Source organism: Prenolepis imparis, unplaced genomic scaffold, assembly GCF_030444845.1.
Source record: "Prenolepis imparis isolate NDT839.2.m4 unplaced genomic scaffold, iyPreImpa1.0 SCAF_13, whole genome shotgun sequence".
Classification (NCBI taxonomy): Eukaryota; Metazoa; Arthropoda; class Insecta; order Hymenoptera; family Formicidae; genus Prenolepis; species Prenolepis imparis.
The window spans coordinates 9,161,550-9,178,282 of record NW_028141171.1 but is presented as its reverse complement, the minus strand read 5'-3'; the positions used below and the strand labels follow the sequence as shown (position 1 = coordinate 9,178,282).

Below are 16,733 nucleotides of genomic sequence, written 5' to 3'. Positions count from 1 at the left end.
TCTTACTGTGATAGAGAAGAGCGATTATAAATTTATACTAATTTATACCTTAACCACGGATTTATACTAATCGTAAGATCATTCGATAATTACTCACATCAATGTTACTTCTAGAATTAAACTTCTGTTAGATTCTTTTGTTTTCTATCTCGAATGATACAGTGCTACATGCAGCATCGACGAAGAATACAGAATAACAGACAGTAAACAATATCGTAGAGACGAATTATATAGACACTAGATCTTATGCAGAACATCTCTCGACTTGCGGAAAGGGCTTCACATAGATTTTGACGAGGCACTGTTTAGAGAGTTCACATACTAGAAACAATAACAATTATTTATCTTTATACGTAATACACTTCGCGCGGCGTGTCACTATAGCTTTTAATTACATAGTGAAAATAAATCTTTCTCCTTATCGTTTATGTCGCGGTATTTAGATCATTTCATCTTTATAATTTACTTAGGCTATCACGCAGATTTAATGTAAGCACAATGAAAAATTCTTCTTTTATTTTTCCTATAATAGCTTAACGAGTGTTTTAAGGATAATTTATAATGAACGTACGATATATATACCGATGAATTTACAATTATCATTGAGCCACCATATGTATATTACCTAGCTTTAATAAAGATAACAAAATTAGCATAACATCCGTACTTTCCTTTAAAAAAAAAATAAATAAATAAAAAATGTAAGACATGCTAAAAGGAAAAAAAAAAAAAAACAAATCTGAATTAGTACTTTGTAGATGAGGATGGTTGTATGGATAGATGGCTCAAATCTGAAAGTGATATATATGTGTGTATATATGTCGGCTGTAAGTTTTTTGTGCTTTATTTATATTTCAAATTATTTTAATTTAAAAATTACAGAGATCATTTTTCGGATTGTCAATAATGACAAACCAGAACATTTACGATCAGATATAGAATAATGTAAATCTACGATACAATAGAAAGCGAAGTATATATATATATTAGCATAATAGAATAAAAAAGGAAAAATAGGAAAGAAGGCTTTATCAACTTTTACTTTACTGTCATTTGTTTACAAAAATAAAACGAGAGAAGAATTAATTCTATCTATCGATAAAAAAAATAAAATTTCCTATCTAATGGCGCAGCCAGAAACGTGAAATTAACTAAGAAAATAGGCTTCGCGGTATGATTCGATGATATTTTATGCGTCCAACATGAATTTTGATTTTTGACCATTAATATATAATACATCGTATATTCTCATTTCATGAAAAAAATTTGTAGTCCAATATTATTATAGCTTAATATATCTTTTTTATGTTTTTGCATTTAAGCACATGAACGTAACAAGCTTTAGAGTCCGTATTAATGCGTCTAAATGAATTCACACTAAATTTTTAAATTTTATATATACATATATTTACTTTGTAACTCGCACGAGTAAGTAAAATTAGATTTAATATATGAATAAATTTATTTGCTGTAGCATATAAACTTTTATACGAATTTTATAAAACGTATTAATTCATATACATGGAAATGTACGACAACTAGATCATATACTTAAATGTATATAAATTTACATAAAGACATATGTATAGAATCCTCGATGATCAATATATCTCGGTTATCACTTAATTATAGAACACATGCACACGTTTAGCATTGTCCATGATTTATGATTGATCGTGCGGAGTCACAAAGTAAATTATATATATGTAAAACTTAAAATAATGATGTAAATCCACTTGAGAATGCACTAGTTCGCTCTAAAGCTTTGTTATATTTAATTAATTTGCCTAAATGCAAAAAGATAATGCATAAAAATGAGTATATATCAAGCCAATTAATAATGAACGACAAGCAGCGACAGATGATTCGGTTCCGAGTCTTATCCTGCTTATTCTTTAATCGTTCATATGAAGCGATACAATAAAAAAATTTAAGTAAATATGATTTGGCCATCTCTGGTACAATCAGTTTTATGTACGATAATGTCTTTACATAAATTGTGTCTGAGTCATAATACATTTCGATGTACATTAATACGCACTAATGCATCCAACAGAGTTCGCATACGAATTTTTATTTGCGACAGCATTAAACTTATTCATATATCCAATCTAATTTTATTTAATTTATAAATCTTATATGTTTTTGTCGGTAAAAAAACTTAGCAATATAATACTTTTTTCGAATTATATTTAAAAAATTATGTTATATTATATAAATTTAATAAATTATATATATATATATATATATATATATATATATATAGTTTTTCATTTTTTATTTATTAATTTATTAATTCTTTACCCAAGTTGAATAGAAAAGTCAAAATAATGTCAATTTGACTTTCTGTTCTACTTGGATATTTATATAATATTTCTTCTTTTATTCCCTTTTATCTTTCTGCTTTTCATTTTTTCCTTCCTTTTTTGTTTTTTCTCTATTTTGCAAAAAAAATTATAATTATATGAAATACAGTATTAATTTTTTAAAATTCATATAACTTTATATATGCTTTGAAAGCATATACAAACTAAATCAATCCAACAATAATATCTCTCTTACTCTATTTTTTATAATTGCATTGAAAGTTTCTATTTAATTGTGAAATTGTTGCACCCCCTAAAATGATTTTGCATGTTAGATGACTCACTTGCAGACATAAATTAGCTTCTTTTATCTATCATGAATTATATTATAAAGTATGTATTACTTTATGTATATACTTTCGTAGATCAGTTTAATTGTTTCATCATAATAAATCAACACAAGAACGAAGTCATCATTTCACGTACATACATGTTTTCGTATATTAAAATGTAGAACTAAAATATGTTAATACATGTATCACTTTATGCAAAAGATAGATGTCGTAGATCAGCTTAAATGCTCTGTCATATTGTATCAGAGAAAGGTTAGTCAGGTTAAGTCATCATTTCATGTACATGTTTTCGTATATCAAAATGTAAAAATAAAATATGTTAATTTATATGTTTTACTTTATGCAAAAGATGTCATTAGAAGTCAGCACTATTGTTTCATCATATGTAATGAAAGAAATAGCAAAATTATCATTCTATATACATCTTTTTATGTATCAAAATATAGAAATAACAAAATACTTGTAGCCTTTTAACTTATATCGTGAATTTTTCAAACCTGATATCCCAATCATAATAGATGAACAAGCTAACTCATATCAGATAAAAGAATCATTAATAAAAATTTTATTCTATGCCTAATATGATTATAATTTGTTTAAAAGAAGAAAAAAAGAGAGAAATAAAAAAACCATAAAAGGGAAAAGAAAAAAAATTATATGCAATGGAATCATCGAATATATGTAGAATGTATAATCATTCCTTCAGGCAACTTAATAATTTTAATCCCAATTAGGTAGAACATTTTAATCGCGGCTAAAATTAGAACAAGAAAGAGTGCAATTTTTAATATATATTTATTATATATCAATATATATTTTAATTTAATTGTATATATTATGTATATATAATTATATATTTCCAACATATATAATTATATGTATAAATATACATTTATTAAATATATATATTAATATACAATTTCATATATATTATTTTATGCAATTACTTTTTGCTTCGAAATAAACGCATTCAATGCTTCATTACATCTTTATGTGGATCTTATTATTCGAGCAATAATGTGTAATACCGCACTATTCCTGCAACAATTGCAGCGTTATGATATTTGTAATTTCATAGATATTATATTACTGCAGAATGTTATATAATTTATACAAATGTTAATTAGCACAGCACATAATATATCATATTATAAAGTTTTTGTAACAAAAAAATCAGGTATGTTATATAAAATTATTATATCTATTATATTGATTTAATATGTATCAAATCATTTAATATAAAATACATAACTTTATGCAAAAGATACTTGTGTAGAGTCATCTTTATTTTTTAATATTAAATCATATTAAAGTCGAAAGGTTTCCGTAATCATCATTCTATATACCCATTTTGGTTTTATGTATATCTCAAAATGATAAACAGTAAAATATGATAATAAAGAGAAACAAAATAAAATAAAATATTTTTTTCTAATATAAATTTGGCTATAATTTCTTCAAATATCTGAGTTTAAAAAAAATTAATGTGAGAATCACATACTGCATCTCTCAAAAAAATCATATAAAAAACTCCAAGTAGATTTACTACAGTTTATTTAATTATTCATAAGCAACATAACTTAATCTAAAGAAATGTTTTGCTCCTATTCTACTAAATTAACCTAATTCATACATCTTGTACAATACAATATCTTGTTCATTATTTCACATTTAAATATGAGTAAGTGAAAAAGTTTAGTATAAGCATGTATGCTAACAATAAGTTTTACATATATGCTGTTCTCATAGTGAAATTTGTATAGAAAAGATGAATTAAGTGAATTTAACCACATGGAAGTATCTTCTGCGTAAAGTGGTATGTATATATTAATGAATCCAATTTTATGTTCTGACTTTAAATCATATCAAAGGCGCGAGTAAGTTATAGGATATATAAGTAAAATATTTCTTTAAATTTTAAATTAAGAGTTACTTACTTAGAATAAATAAATAAATTATAATCTATCTACTTCGAATTTTATATTTCTTTTTATAATTCTTCTTTTTTCTTTTTTTTATCTTTTAGCAAATGTAGTATATATTGTCACATTAACTTTTTCAGTTTTATATATTTAATATATTATTTGAAGCCAAATGTATTAAATAGAAAATTGTTTTTATCTCATTTTATTATCGTGATATTATGTGTTTAAAAACACAATTTTAATACCTATTAAATCAATATAAAAAATAACTAATAAAACTTTATATAAATATATTTGATTTTTTTGTTATAAAGACTTTATATAATATGTTATTTTATTTAAATTAATCTAACTCATATTCGTTCTCATCAACATCTTGATCTTCATCAACTCTAGAGTACTTATGCGTTTCTAAATACATTAATTAAACTTAAGATAAATCTCGCTCGTCTCTGGTATTGATCCTCTAAGAACCACGACCATCAGCTGGTTCTTGCCACGCGGATGGTCCCGGTAAACCGGCGATCATCTGATGTTGATGAGGTGGCGGTAGCTGATGAGTGGTTGGTTCCTCAATGATACACGGTATGGAGATCTTATCCCAAGCGAGCTTGTTGACTGCAGCCAGCCCGTGAACGCATACGACGCTCTGTGGATGGGGGTGACAGGGATGTTGATGCTGTAGAACGAGAGTTGTCGTTGTCGTTGTCGGTGGTGGTGGTGGTGGTGGTGGCGGAGGTTGAGGATGGTGAGGAAGGGAAGTGAGCCACGTCACGCCTGGCTCCGCTCTGTGTCATTTGCCAGTCTGTTGTAACGCTGCATTGATCTGCGCCCATAGATCCTTATTACACGATTGAGATCTGAAAAGATCGTCGTTAGCACATCTTCTCACATTCGTATTTATTTCCTGTGAAATATGTATTTGCGTTTGAACTACTCACCTTTTGATCGATTGTAGCCACTCCTTGAACTGAGTATTTCCTTCGGGATTAATTTGGAAAGCAGCTCTTGCTGCGCAAACGATACTTGCGAACTCTTCGTAATCACCAGCTGTTAAATGATACAGCTTTTGATGCATACACTGAATATACCTGAAATTGAGATGTGTAAATTAACTCTTAAAACTATGGTCTTTTAATTTCCTCATTGATATATAACAAATATCGGTACTAACATCTGTTGACATTTGTGCACTAGAGGTGCCAACAAGGCAGATCTCAGATGCTGTACGATAAGTGCCGGATTGTTTCTAGCGAGATATTGGGCCGCTTCCAGAGCGACATGATGAAGAACAAAAGGACTAACAATGCTGTTTACAGCACAAATGCAGAGTTGATGCATGTATTGCGTACCAAGTCGTTTAGCAACTCTGAGTAAAAACTTAACATCCTCTCCGTAGGGCGGATTACGCGCGTATTTGGCTTGAGGCCGATCATCATGCACTCTGCGAGCCAAAGTTTCCAACGCTAGCATACCCACACGGTATGCAGAAACAAGAGTCCGTAATTGTTGTTGACTAAACGGCTGACTTTGTCTATGAACCTAAAGCGAAACAATATTTTTATTTAAATGTCGTATTATATTATCATATTGCAATGTTGGAAATTACCTGAGGTTGAGCTCTCACAGTCGATATTATGGGCTGCGTTTGGACTAGCGCAGGTCCAGGCAAACTATTCTGCCCGGGGAGAGGACCTGCTACTCCTGCTTGGACCTGAACAAAATACATAAGAGTTACAAATCTGATTGCACATGGAGACTAAAAAAAGAACACGCAATAGAATAATGTTTACCGGCAAAGGTTGTTGCATCGTGTATAAATGACGCGTTCCTGGCGTCGGTGGAGGTTGCGGCGTGTAATATGGTCCAGGTGGAGGTGGAGCGGCCGGAGATGGATGATGCGGATGCGGTGGATGTTGAGGGTGTCCGGGATGATGCGGAAACGGATGATACATTTGCATGTGCGGTGCAGGCGGTAGAGCGACTCGATGCGAAGGCATCGGACCGCTGAACGTCGCGATAGAATGATGAGGATGTACAAAGCTGTACGGGCCTACGGCATACGGCATACCGACTCCTAGAACAGAATATAATAAAATTATTGAGAATGTGTTCAGAATGATACTTTGAAGAAACAAAGAGAACTACTGTTGTACCTAAAGGCGCCAGAGTTGTAATTGTTGGATGAGTATAGGGTTGAGGGGGTGGTTGCGTGCTAGTAACGACAACTGTTTGCGCCGGTCCGGGCATCATCTGAGTACTCGATAGATCTACGGACGGTCCTGGTTCGACTAATAATACCCCGTTGAGATCCAATTGCAGAGAATCATGAGGAATCTCGTCCTGTTGATCTCCACCAGGAGTTTGCTAATCGAATAAAAAAAAAATTACAAAGAGACTATATATAATAAATTAATTAATTTACCTTACTTAAACTTACCCGAAGATATAACTCGAACCAATACTTTGCTACTTGGAAAAGCACCTCTGGATAAACACCGCCACCTTTTGCGGTATTCTCCACTGTGATACAAGCTTTCTCCAGCATGGCCTCACTTTGTTCCTTGCACTGTAAAGGCAAAATAGAATATTCAATAACACAAATAATCTTTGATTACGCATAACATATCCTCGATCGCATTGTACATACTTGAGATATGGCTCTTTGAATCTCATTGGGATTGAGCGCATGCGCGTGCGGTAAGCAAGATAAAGCAAGCTCCGCTGCCGCTCTGACCATATTCGGATCGCTACCTCTCGATGACTTATCGGCTATACTGACAGCTTCCGGTGGTGTTAGGTGTCCTTCCCAGCTATCGATGAGGAACCAGATGGCTGGCGCACCGATTTCCATCGCTTGGCCTGTTATCCACGAAACATGACTCGAATACGTACGACTGAGCCAATTCGGGCTGACGCAGTTATGCAGTCCAAGGGCGTACAAGCCAAGTTGGAAGGCGCACATGTGAAGCGCTCTGTGCGGACCATGATGATTTTGACTGGTAGATGGTTGAGTGAATAAAGAAGTTGAGCTGGTACCACCGGCCTTTGATAACACGGTCTTTGCTAATTCGCACATGAAGTGCGCACTCGCTTCCGACGGTTGATTGGGAATAGATGGATATAGCCTTTTACTTTTATATCTGTAAAAAAAAAAACAGAAGGTACATCATAGATATATAGCGTAATGTACGATATATGTAATATTGTATATATTTCTACAAAAAAAACATACCGCGTTTCTTTAGTTCTAATAGGCACAGGTGGCTGAACAATCTGCGGTTGTATGGTTAGTGCACTGATACCACTCTCCAATTCCGCGCTTGTACTGCTATGAGGTCTACTGCTAGTGCCGATGATGTTATCACCATTTCCGCCATTGTCTGTTCCGTTGAGTGGCGACGAGCGTTCTTCGTCGTGAACAAATCGTGCCATCTAAAATTTTACAAAACATTATTAAATATTACGCGCTAGTTTTATAAATTGTAATGTCACACGAAATATCTCAGGCTCTTACTTCGCTTTTAGTAGGTGGATTCGAAGTGTAATAACTACTGAGAATGGGTGATTTAATGAGTTGATGAACGTCTCGATCCAACAATTTGTCCATGATTCTGGCCAATTTCACGGGATCATCTTTGTAATGCACGAGCAAAGTAATAGCCAAATCTCCTCTAAAACAAAAGATAAAAAATTGTACACGTGTTATTATTTGCATACATACGTAATGTATTAATAGTGCAAAAGTTACCTCTGTCTGCGAGTTCCTTCGCAAAGAAGTGGATGATCTGCTTCACTCACATTCGCCTTTAATCCCAAGACAGCCACAGCGGCGTCAAATCCAAGATTTGAATCCATTTCTGCAGGTAGTTTCACTCCTACAAAAAACATTCAATTTATTTTTCTTCTCTATTTATAAAATACAACAAGCACATACAATCTTTCTTTATTTATATATAATTATAAACATATAATTAAATAAGATGTTTATTTGTGAAAAATTCATTAAGATATGTATGTGTATTAAATACAAAATACTTCGTACTTGGTACGTCAAGCGCGTCATATATGAAGCTAGCTAACATGATGGGTAAGAGCGCGTGGCCTCTTGATCTCATAACACCATCTCTCAGTTGTTCGGCTCTCTGTTTTATCATGGCTAATTCTGTCGGTCCCAAGGGAATTCTCTTCAGCAAACCTACCAACTCGCTTTCTTGATGAGCAAGCTTAACCTAGTTAAATCGAAAGTAAGACCATTAATCTTAATAATAAATCAAATAAAATTAGTCATTTGGAGTTTGGCTTTACCTCCAAAGGTTTTGTGTTAGCCGGTGGTCTGGCCATCTCCAAGCCGAAAAGGCCTACGCGAAACGCCAAATTGTGATATTCTGGATTCTCGGCAAGTACCGTACACAGGAATCCACATTTTGCTAAAGTGGCCGATGCGAGACACGTTACTTGGTGAGACGCCGGATTCACGTGTTGCTGTGACATATTCGTTTTGTTAGTTTAATGTTGCACGGTTTCAAATCTACAAATCTACTTTTACTTTCAAAACATTTTCTTACCCTTTTTCGCTTGTTTTTTACCGGCACTGGCGGTCCTTCGATCATAAGATCGGGAGGATTCGCCAAAAGTTCCTCAGCCAGCCGTACTCCAATAATACAGGCTTCTCTTGTATGGCCATGAGCATAAAGTCCCTCTGCCCGCGCGAACAGAATATCCCACGGATCTTCCGTCTTCTTCAAATTATTCAGCACTATACTAGCATCCGGAGTAGTGGTGGCGGCATGCATATTGCTTTTAACATATTTACTCGGCAGACCGCTATTGTTAGTCACAGCTTTCGGATCGTAATAATAAACGTTATACTCATCGCCAGAAGGAGCACTGTCACTACTGGACGAGGAGCTCTCATCCTTGAACGGTCTATTGGCTTCCTTTTCCTGATCGAATTCTTGTTCGTTTTTAACACCAACCCCTTTAGACACAGCCGCGCGCGACTTGTCACGACACTCCGCGAGATTCGTCCTACTACACTTTCCGTTCTCGCAAGCAGGTTTGTTATTACTACTATCACTATCACTATGTGTCTCGGACGAGGCGTTTGAGCGATGCTTGTCCGAGCCTTGAGCGTTCTTCATGCTAACGTTACTGTTGGAAGATGACTCGCTACCGGCCCCTTCCTACGATACATCGTAAAATAATTTTGAGAAAAAAAAGACATTAATATAATACAGATTTGAATAGGAAATGATAATATAATAATAATAACCTGTGAATCAGTGTCGCCGCAATTATTTAATTGAGCACAACCTTGTCTGAGAACAACCTGAGACTCAGATATATCGGGAATGTCGGTATCATTTTCGCAGAAACCTTCGGAGCTAACGCTGCTGCGATTTCCGTCGCCGCCGCCGCTTCTCGAACACATTGGGAATTCGCGCGGATTCAATCGCCGTCTGTCCAAGTAGCCATATTCGACAAGACCGACATTCAACGGCCGTCGACCGTGATGATGTGAGATCGGTGGTTGATAATTCAATACCGCCGAACTGGAATTTATCTGAAATAGGCGCGTTTATAATTTCTTTATTAATATAATTACTTAATTGATATAGAAATAATTTGTTGCCAAAACGGCTGCCAACCTGATTAACTTCCGTCCTCGTATCGCCGGCGTGCCGAAAACAGGTAAAGGGACAGTGATACATAGGATTGTTCTCAGCGGTATATGTAATTCCCGGCAAGACGTATTCATCCCAATCTAAGTAGCAAGCCTCAAGCGCCGATTTGAATCCGGTAAATACTGCGAGATCATGTTTCAGGGAATCCTTCTGTGAACTGTTGCTTCTATTATGCGAATTATGCGAGACAGAACTGCCACGGCACTTAGCAACCTGTAAACACATAATTAATTCGTTAAACTTGTGCCTTCGTCCGGATTACTCAAAGGAAAGGAGCGAAGCAAATAAGATTTGAAATACGCGATACTTACTTTATCTATGATCTTCAAATGCCAAGCCATAAATTGAGCATGCAACATCTCGCGCTCTGACGGCGAGAGACCGGGATTGAGAGCGGCCAGTCGCCAGAGAACGACGATCTCGTCGCACAGAGACGAACACGCGTGTTGAGAAGCGTGAACGTTGCTGTTCATGTTATGCTTGCTACCGTATCCAGTGCCGTTCAGTAACGCAACCTTGGTGTTGAACCACCAGACGAGAATCTGCTCGCATGCCATGCATTCCTCCGTGATGATCTCCAGTAAAGGAATGGCGTTGCGATCATTTCTCTTGAACATTTCACGTACAATGGAAAGAAGGTTCCACATGCCCTCCGGCTCGCGACCCCTCAGCGGTCGCAGCAACGACGCCCATTCGGAGGCGGCCGGCGGCGCGGTAGTGCTCAGATAATTAACATCACTGAAAGAGACGGCGGAACAAGTCACATGTTAAGTCATTATATAGGCAAAGGTCGTTTGCTTGCCAAGCGCCGCTATTCACCTGAATACTATGGGAGCTGGAACGCAGAACTTGATGAGGATCTTCTTGATGTTATCGTGCAAGGTCTTCTCATCTAAGTACCAGGAAGTCTGATCATGAGCGGAAGCACCGGCGGTCGGATCCGGTGCTCCGCAGTAACTATTAATGGCGCTCGGTTGGGTCGAGAGCAACTCGTCTAGAAGCCGTTGGGCGGTAGGTAAAATCTGCTGCGGCAACTCGCTGATGAGGTATTGAGCGAATTTTTGCAGTTGTTCCCGATGCAGGCGAGATAAGGATTCACTAACCGGAGCCCTCAGGCATACCTGTGTCGGCTGAAAGAACGTTGCGTAATATTGAAGTAATCAGTCTTCTACGTCAAAGAATTCGATGATAAAAAATTAATTTCATTTTTGATTGCATACACATACATACACGTGCGATAATATATACGGAAAATATATTTTAAAAATAATAAAAAATAAATCAAATAAAAAAATTTACTGACAGTCATCCGCTTCTGCTTCACTCTTCTAGCTCATCGCGCATCTCTCTAAATTTAAGATGCACGTACCATGTGTATTCTGTGCAGGCAAACGGCTACCACGTGCGCGCACCAATAGGCCGTTGAGGAACAGGTACAGTTACATGATGTGATCCTGCGTCGGTCAAAGGTTACAGCGACGTTGAACTGCGCTCTGACCCCATTCGTTTGCGTGTTCACGCTGGCGCTTAGATGGAATCCTGTTTGATATGACGCGGGTAAGAGCGCCGATTGACGAGGAAAATTATTTAAAATAGAAAGATTACAAGAGAAAATGTGATATCTTATGCGGAAACCCCTGCCAAAATGTAATGTTATCTTGAAATATGTATTTTTATATAAAATATAAAATTTTCTATTTAAACTCTTCTCTCTCTCACCTCTGTATCTATATTTTCTCTTCGCGCTACATTATAAATTATGTAAACGTTTAAGTAATTAAATTTATATTATACACGACTGATTAATATACCATTATGTTTATCGATATTGAAAGCTCATAGAATATTAAAAGCAAAATAGGATTCTTCTTTATGTATGTAATAATACTGCTTTTCTTTAATTAAAAAAAATCGCAAAATGAGAGTGAATGAAGTGCAGAGTATCTTACCGATTTGCAATGGCTCCTTGACGGTTCTGCCACGATAGAGATGTTCGCCACGAAGAAATTCGTCGGCACTGCCATTCGCGAGACATGAGTACAGCCGTATGTCCTCTTCGTTATCGGGGAAGCTCCAGAAGGCTATTCTCAGCTGGAGCTGTTCCGGTACAGGAGGATAGAAGTGCTCCACCAACTCGAAGGGAATATGAGACGCGACGCATCGCGCCGAAAGTTCGCAGAGGGTTGGCACTGGCACCGTTTGTTCATCTGTAACAGGATTACAATATACCGATGATGATAAAAATAGGAGCGATTAAATATTACAAAATTTATTGATAATTGCTCAGAAGCTGAAAAAAATTAAACGTTGATAAGAAAAATCGCTCGTGTGACACATGTGTAATTTTCTTTCCTTTTTTATACATGCGCCCATATACATTTATTGCGCAGCTAGGCAATATATATAATTGCATGGTACTCCCCTTTCCTCCCCTTTCCTCCTTCTATAATTACGTACACGTGGGCTCGTGCAAAAAAATAGTTTGTCGCGAGTCAGACGCGACAGCGGTACTTTAAGTCTTGCGACTTAGCAACTACCGGGAATTTTCTTTTTTTTTATATATGTGCAATAACAACCGAGCGAGTTCACCGCTCGCCAGTTAGCGTGTCTAGTGAGCTCGATTTTTTCGAAAGATAAACTTGATAGTCAGTAGGTACTCGAGAAAGAATAAAAATTCTTCGCTTTACTTAGGAAATGTCACTTGAGTAAAGTGCGACTGTTTTTAAGTATTTTTAATAAATTAAGTTTTATCTATAATTGTTTTAAATGCCATTAATGCACACATAATACAATGTAAGAAGCTACACCAATTATTCTAAAAAACAAAGAATATGTGCGTGAAAAAATGATCATTTTTAAGACAAAGACTTTTCTCGTTGAAAAATTATGTTAAAAATACGTGTATATTGTACACGTTTCATATGTCAAACTGTTTCACATTATTTCTATTTTTTATTATTTATGTATTTTTTTATCTATCAGATATCGAGATTAAAAATATTGCAATAGTTATAGAAACGTTTTGTACATTATATAGAATCATCAGAGAGATATCAACTTGTAAAATATACATAAAAATTATTCCGCACAGCATGGCGTACAATATCACTCCATACATACTGTTTCCCCTATATTACTCTACAAAGGGGAGCCTACAACTAGAACAGTCGATGGAAATAAGTGAATTCGTCTCTCACAATGCGGGCTCGAGAGGGAGTTTCATCTAAGTCCACACTTAATTAAGTATAGAGAAAAGCATTACGAATAATTCGGATAATACAAAAAATAATTTGATGACTAACCACGCTCACAATTGTTCATCAACGATAATTACAATCAATAACCATTATTAATCCACACGGAAGATTTTAATCAAAATTTTATTTTATTATACATATACATATATATGACCGCACATATGTCGTATGATTTTTATTTCGAAAACGTTCTAGAATAAAAAAAATAAAATAGTTTAATAGGCTGTTCCTCGAAGTTAAAAAATATAAAACTTAACAAATTAAATTATATGAAATTTTATGATTTTTCTATTTACATGACTTGCATGAAGCATTACAAAGAAATAAATAAATGTAGATAATTTATACTGAAGAAACTATATGAATAAGATGTGGAATGAGTATAATTACTCTATAAAAAAAAATTCACTCGTTCCGTTCACTCTATCGCGTCGGCGATCAATTATCGTCGAAAAATTTTCCCTGTCCGTGATTAGATTAAGCTGTAGGCGTAATTTTATTTTTCCAACGCAAGCGACATATGCGAGGGTTTCCACAGAATGTTACTCAGCACTTTATCGATCTTCGGCTAGGACGGCCGGCAGGGACGCGACTTTGAGTTTCAAACAAAGGAATGTGACGTCGCGAATATTTTCTCGGAAAGTAAGACCCCGCCGTGAATCGGAAAAGCGGAAAAGCGTATTTTGACGCAAAAGTATATATACGCTCTCTGCATATTCAACCTTACGTGAAACAACGACGAAACGAGCGAGAAGAAAATAGCTCGCACCGTTTCTGAAAATAGTCGGCCGGATTAATGAATGAGCGCTCGTTCGCGAATTTACACACGGCGACTATCTTTAAATACTATGTTTATGCACGCGTTTACACGTCGTATATTCAACATTAATCGACACGGAATTTCTACTAAATTATCGCGGCAATGCAGTTATGACACATGCATTGAGCGAGCAAGAGAGATAGAGAGTAGAGCACCGTTAAATGAATAAAAAGCTCACGTATTTCTCCTCTCGCCTTCTACTTCTCTCGGCTCTTTCACGTATAGGAACCGTAACGAGCTTCGCGGTCGCGGTTTTGCCGCGCGATGCAATTTCCTTCAGTTTCAGCGAAAGCTGCGGCCGCGGAAAATTCTCTCGGGCGATCGTGCGTCCAATCTAGCTTGCCGAGTATCGACAATTTGCAAAAATTTCCATTGCTTCGTCGTAGCCGCGTTATATATACGTGGAATTCGCTCGATCGAACAGGAAAGAGTGCGGCGCTATCGAATTGGCGCCTCTCGATTTGGATCATGATTTAATTTCGCGAAATGTTATTGCTCGCCACCGGCATTAAAATCCCTCTTTCGTTAGAATCGAAAAAGGGCAGAAAAACAATAGAGGAAAAGATATTTCGCTCTTCGCGGAATAAAAGGAAAAAGAATTATAATGTGTTGAAAATATTATACTTTGATTCCATCAAGAAGAGCTCGATATTTTCTCGGATCCGGTTATTTTTCGCAAGCTCCTCGCGATTAATTAAAGAGTAGAATTGCAAATATCCCGAAGGCGAATGACACACGCAGACTGAAACAATAGCTCTAGGATCTGTCTGATCGAAATATCTATGGTGCTATTAAATCGTATTTACGAGAAGTACGGTGGATGTGCGGAGCAAATATTTCTACGAGTCCGCAGTAGCGCGATGTTCAGCTTCCGCGATCCGGATACTCGGCAATCAAATTGAAATTGAATCAATAGAAATTGAATTTCCATTAATAATAGGCCGCAGCCACGTAACGTTATTTCCGCTCGGGCTCTCGAAAGCCCGCGAGAAACTCTCTCGGTACTCTCGGCTCCATCGGATGAGCGCGCGGCTGCATTTCACGGATATGGCAAATACGATCGGCGGCGATAGGATAATCGAACTGTCGAGCTTAGCAGTCGCATTAAGCCGTCTGCTGTGAACAATCGCTGCTATATACTTACAATTGCGGCGATTCGCTGGATTTAATCACATCGCGCGTAAAGCGCGTATTCTGCTGATTAGCGGATAGCTATAATAGGTCGAGAATAGTTATGTGACGATATCGTGTAATATAAATTAAACAATATAATTTTTTATATACATATGTATCTTATTATATTATTGTATTATATAATTTTATATTTATTTTTATGAGACATCGTATACTATAAAATACAAGTATATATGATAAATTTCTTCTGTTGATGACTTTTCTTCCGATAAATTTCTATTCATGATTTTTTTTCTGTTGGATTATCGTAAAGCACTTATTATGTTAATTTGACAAAAAAAAATTATAAATAGAAATTTATTGGAAAAAAGTCATCAACAGAAGAAATTTATTATATATATTTTATATAGTACATGATGCCTCATAAAAAAAATAAATATAAAATAATGTAACATAATAATATATTTTATATCACTGATATCTCCCTTTCATCACAGGCGATATGTATTTTTCTTAAAAAATTAATACGAGAATATTTGAAGATAATTGAAGATCCGAGAATTTTTATAAACAAGCACCGACCAAAACTCATTTTCCGCGTAAATAGAATGTGAACCGCGAATGTATACGTAACCACTGGGATTATCTTTTCTAAATTCCTTGAAATACAATCTCGACGAGGAGAGAATAAAATTTGCATCTAATTCCGAATTCGTCTTATCCGGCTCGCTTATTACACGGCACAGTGGCCGAGCGTATTTATACCGATTCGCAAAGCTCCGAGAAAGCGAGATATACCTTTCGTTTTATCTCCAATGACGGCATTCATGCCTGTTTTACGGTTGAACGCAAAATCGCATGTTGCGCGAATTCATAAAAGAATCGCGCCGTGATTCCGCATCTCTTAAACGCACATCTACGCTTTGTTACTTTACCGTCTAAATCGGAGAAAAAGATTATTTCTTCAAATATGTATATATAAAAAATTAAAATTGAATCGCCACAATTTCAGGAATACGCTAAATAATGTATTTTTTTATTAAATCGATGAGAGAACTTTTTTCTGCTTCATCTCCAAATGAGAATCGTACCGTAATCTCGAAGGTAAATTCTGAAAAAGTTCACCGGTGGACTACCAAGTATATGATTTTCTTTACGTAGCACGTTCCCTTATCTCGCCGAGACGGAGTTGCGACGGAGATTCCGCACGTTTCGCCGCTAAATTTCGTATTATGTCAAAACTTACGAAGA

General features: G+C 35.7%; 1 protein-coding gene across 1 annotated transcript in view; it reads right to left on the bottom strand.

The window, feature by feature from the left end:
* Positions 1-5,306: 5,306 nt before the first annotated feature.
* Dora (zinc finger SWIM domain-containing dorado) overlaps positions 5,307-16,733 on the bottom strand; it is a 48,696-nt gene continuing 37,269 nt past the window's right edge. Inside the window, exons 4-23 of the mRNA XM_083052604.1 lie at positions 12,221-12,478; positions 11,641-11,810; positions 11,091-11,401; positions 10,583-11,009; positions 10,236-10,484; positions 9,860-10,150; positions 9,153-9,770; positions 8,893-9,069; positions 8,630-8,816; positions 8,336-8,462; positions 8,102-8,258; positions 7,820-8,019; positions 7,235-7,727; positions 7,025-7,153; positions 6,741-6,951; positions 6,378-6,661; positions 6,194-6,298; positions 5,759-6,126; positions 5,526-5,675; positions 5,307-5,444 (exon numbers count right to left, since the gene is read on the bottom strand). Coding sequence (XP_082908730.1) covers positions 5,378-5,444; positions 5,526-5,675; positions 5,759-6,126; positions 6,194-6,298; positions 6,378-6,661; positions 6,741-6,951; positions 7,025-7,153; positions 7,235-7,727; positions 7,820-8,019; positions 8,102-8,258; positions 8,336-8,462; positions 8,630-8,816; positions 8,893-9,069; positions 9,153-9,770; positions 9,860-10,150; positions 10,236-10,484; positions 10,583-11,009; positions 11,091-11,401; positions 11,641-11,810; positions 12,221-12,478 — 4,979 coding nt within the window. The 3' untranslated portion in view covers positions 5,307-5,377. The remainder of the gene's footprint in view (positions 5,445-5,525; positions 5,676-5,758; positions 6,127-6,193; positions 6,299-6,377; positions 6,662-6,740; positions 6,952-7,024; positions 7,154-7,234; positions 7,728-7,819; positions 8,020-8,101; positions 8,259-8,335; positions 8,463-8,629; positions 8,817-8,892; positions 9,070-9,152; positions 9,771-9,859; positions 10,151-10,235; positions 10,485-10,582; positions 11,010-11,090; positions 11,402-11,640; positions 11,811-12,220; positions 12,479-16,733) is intronic.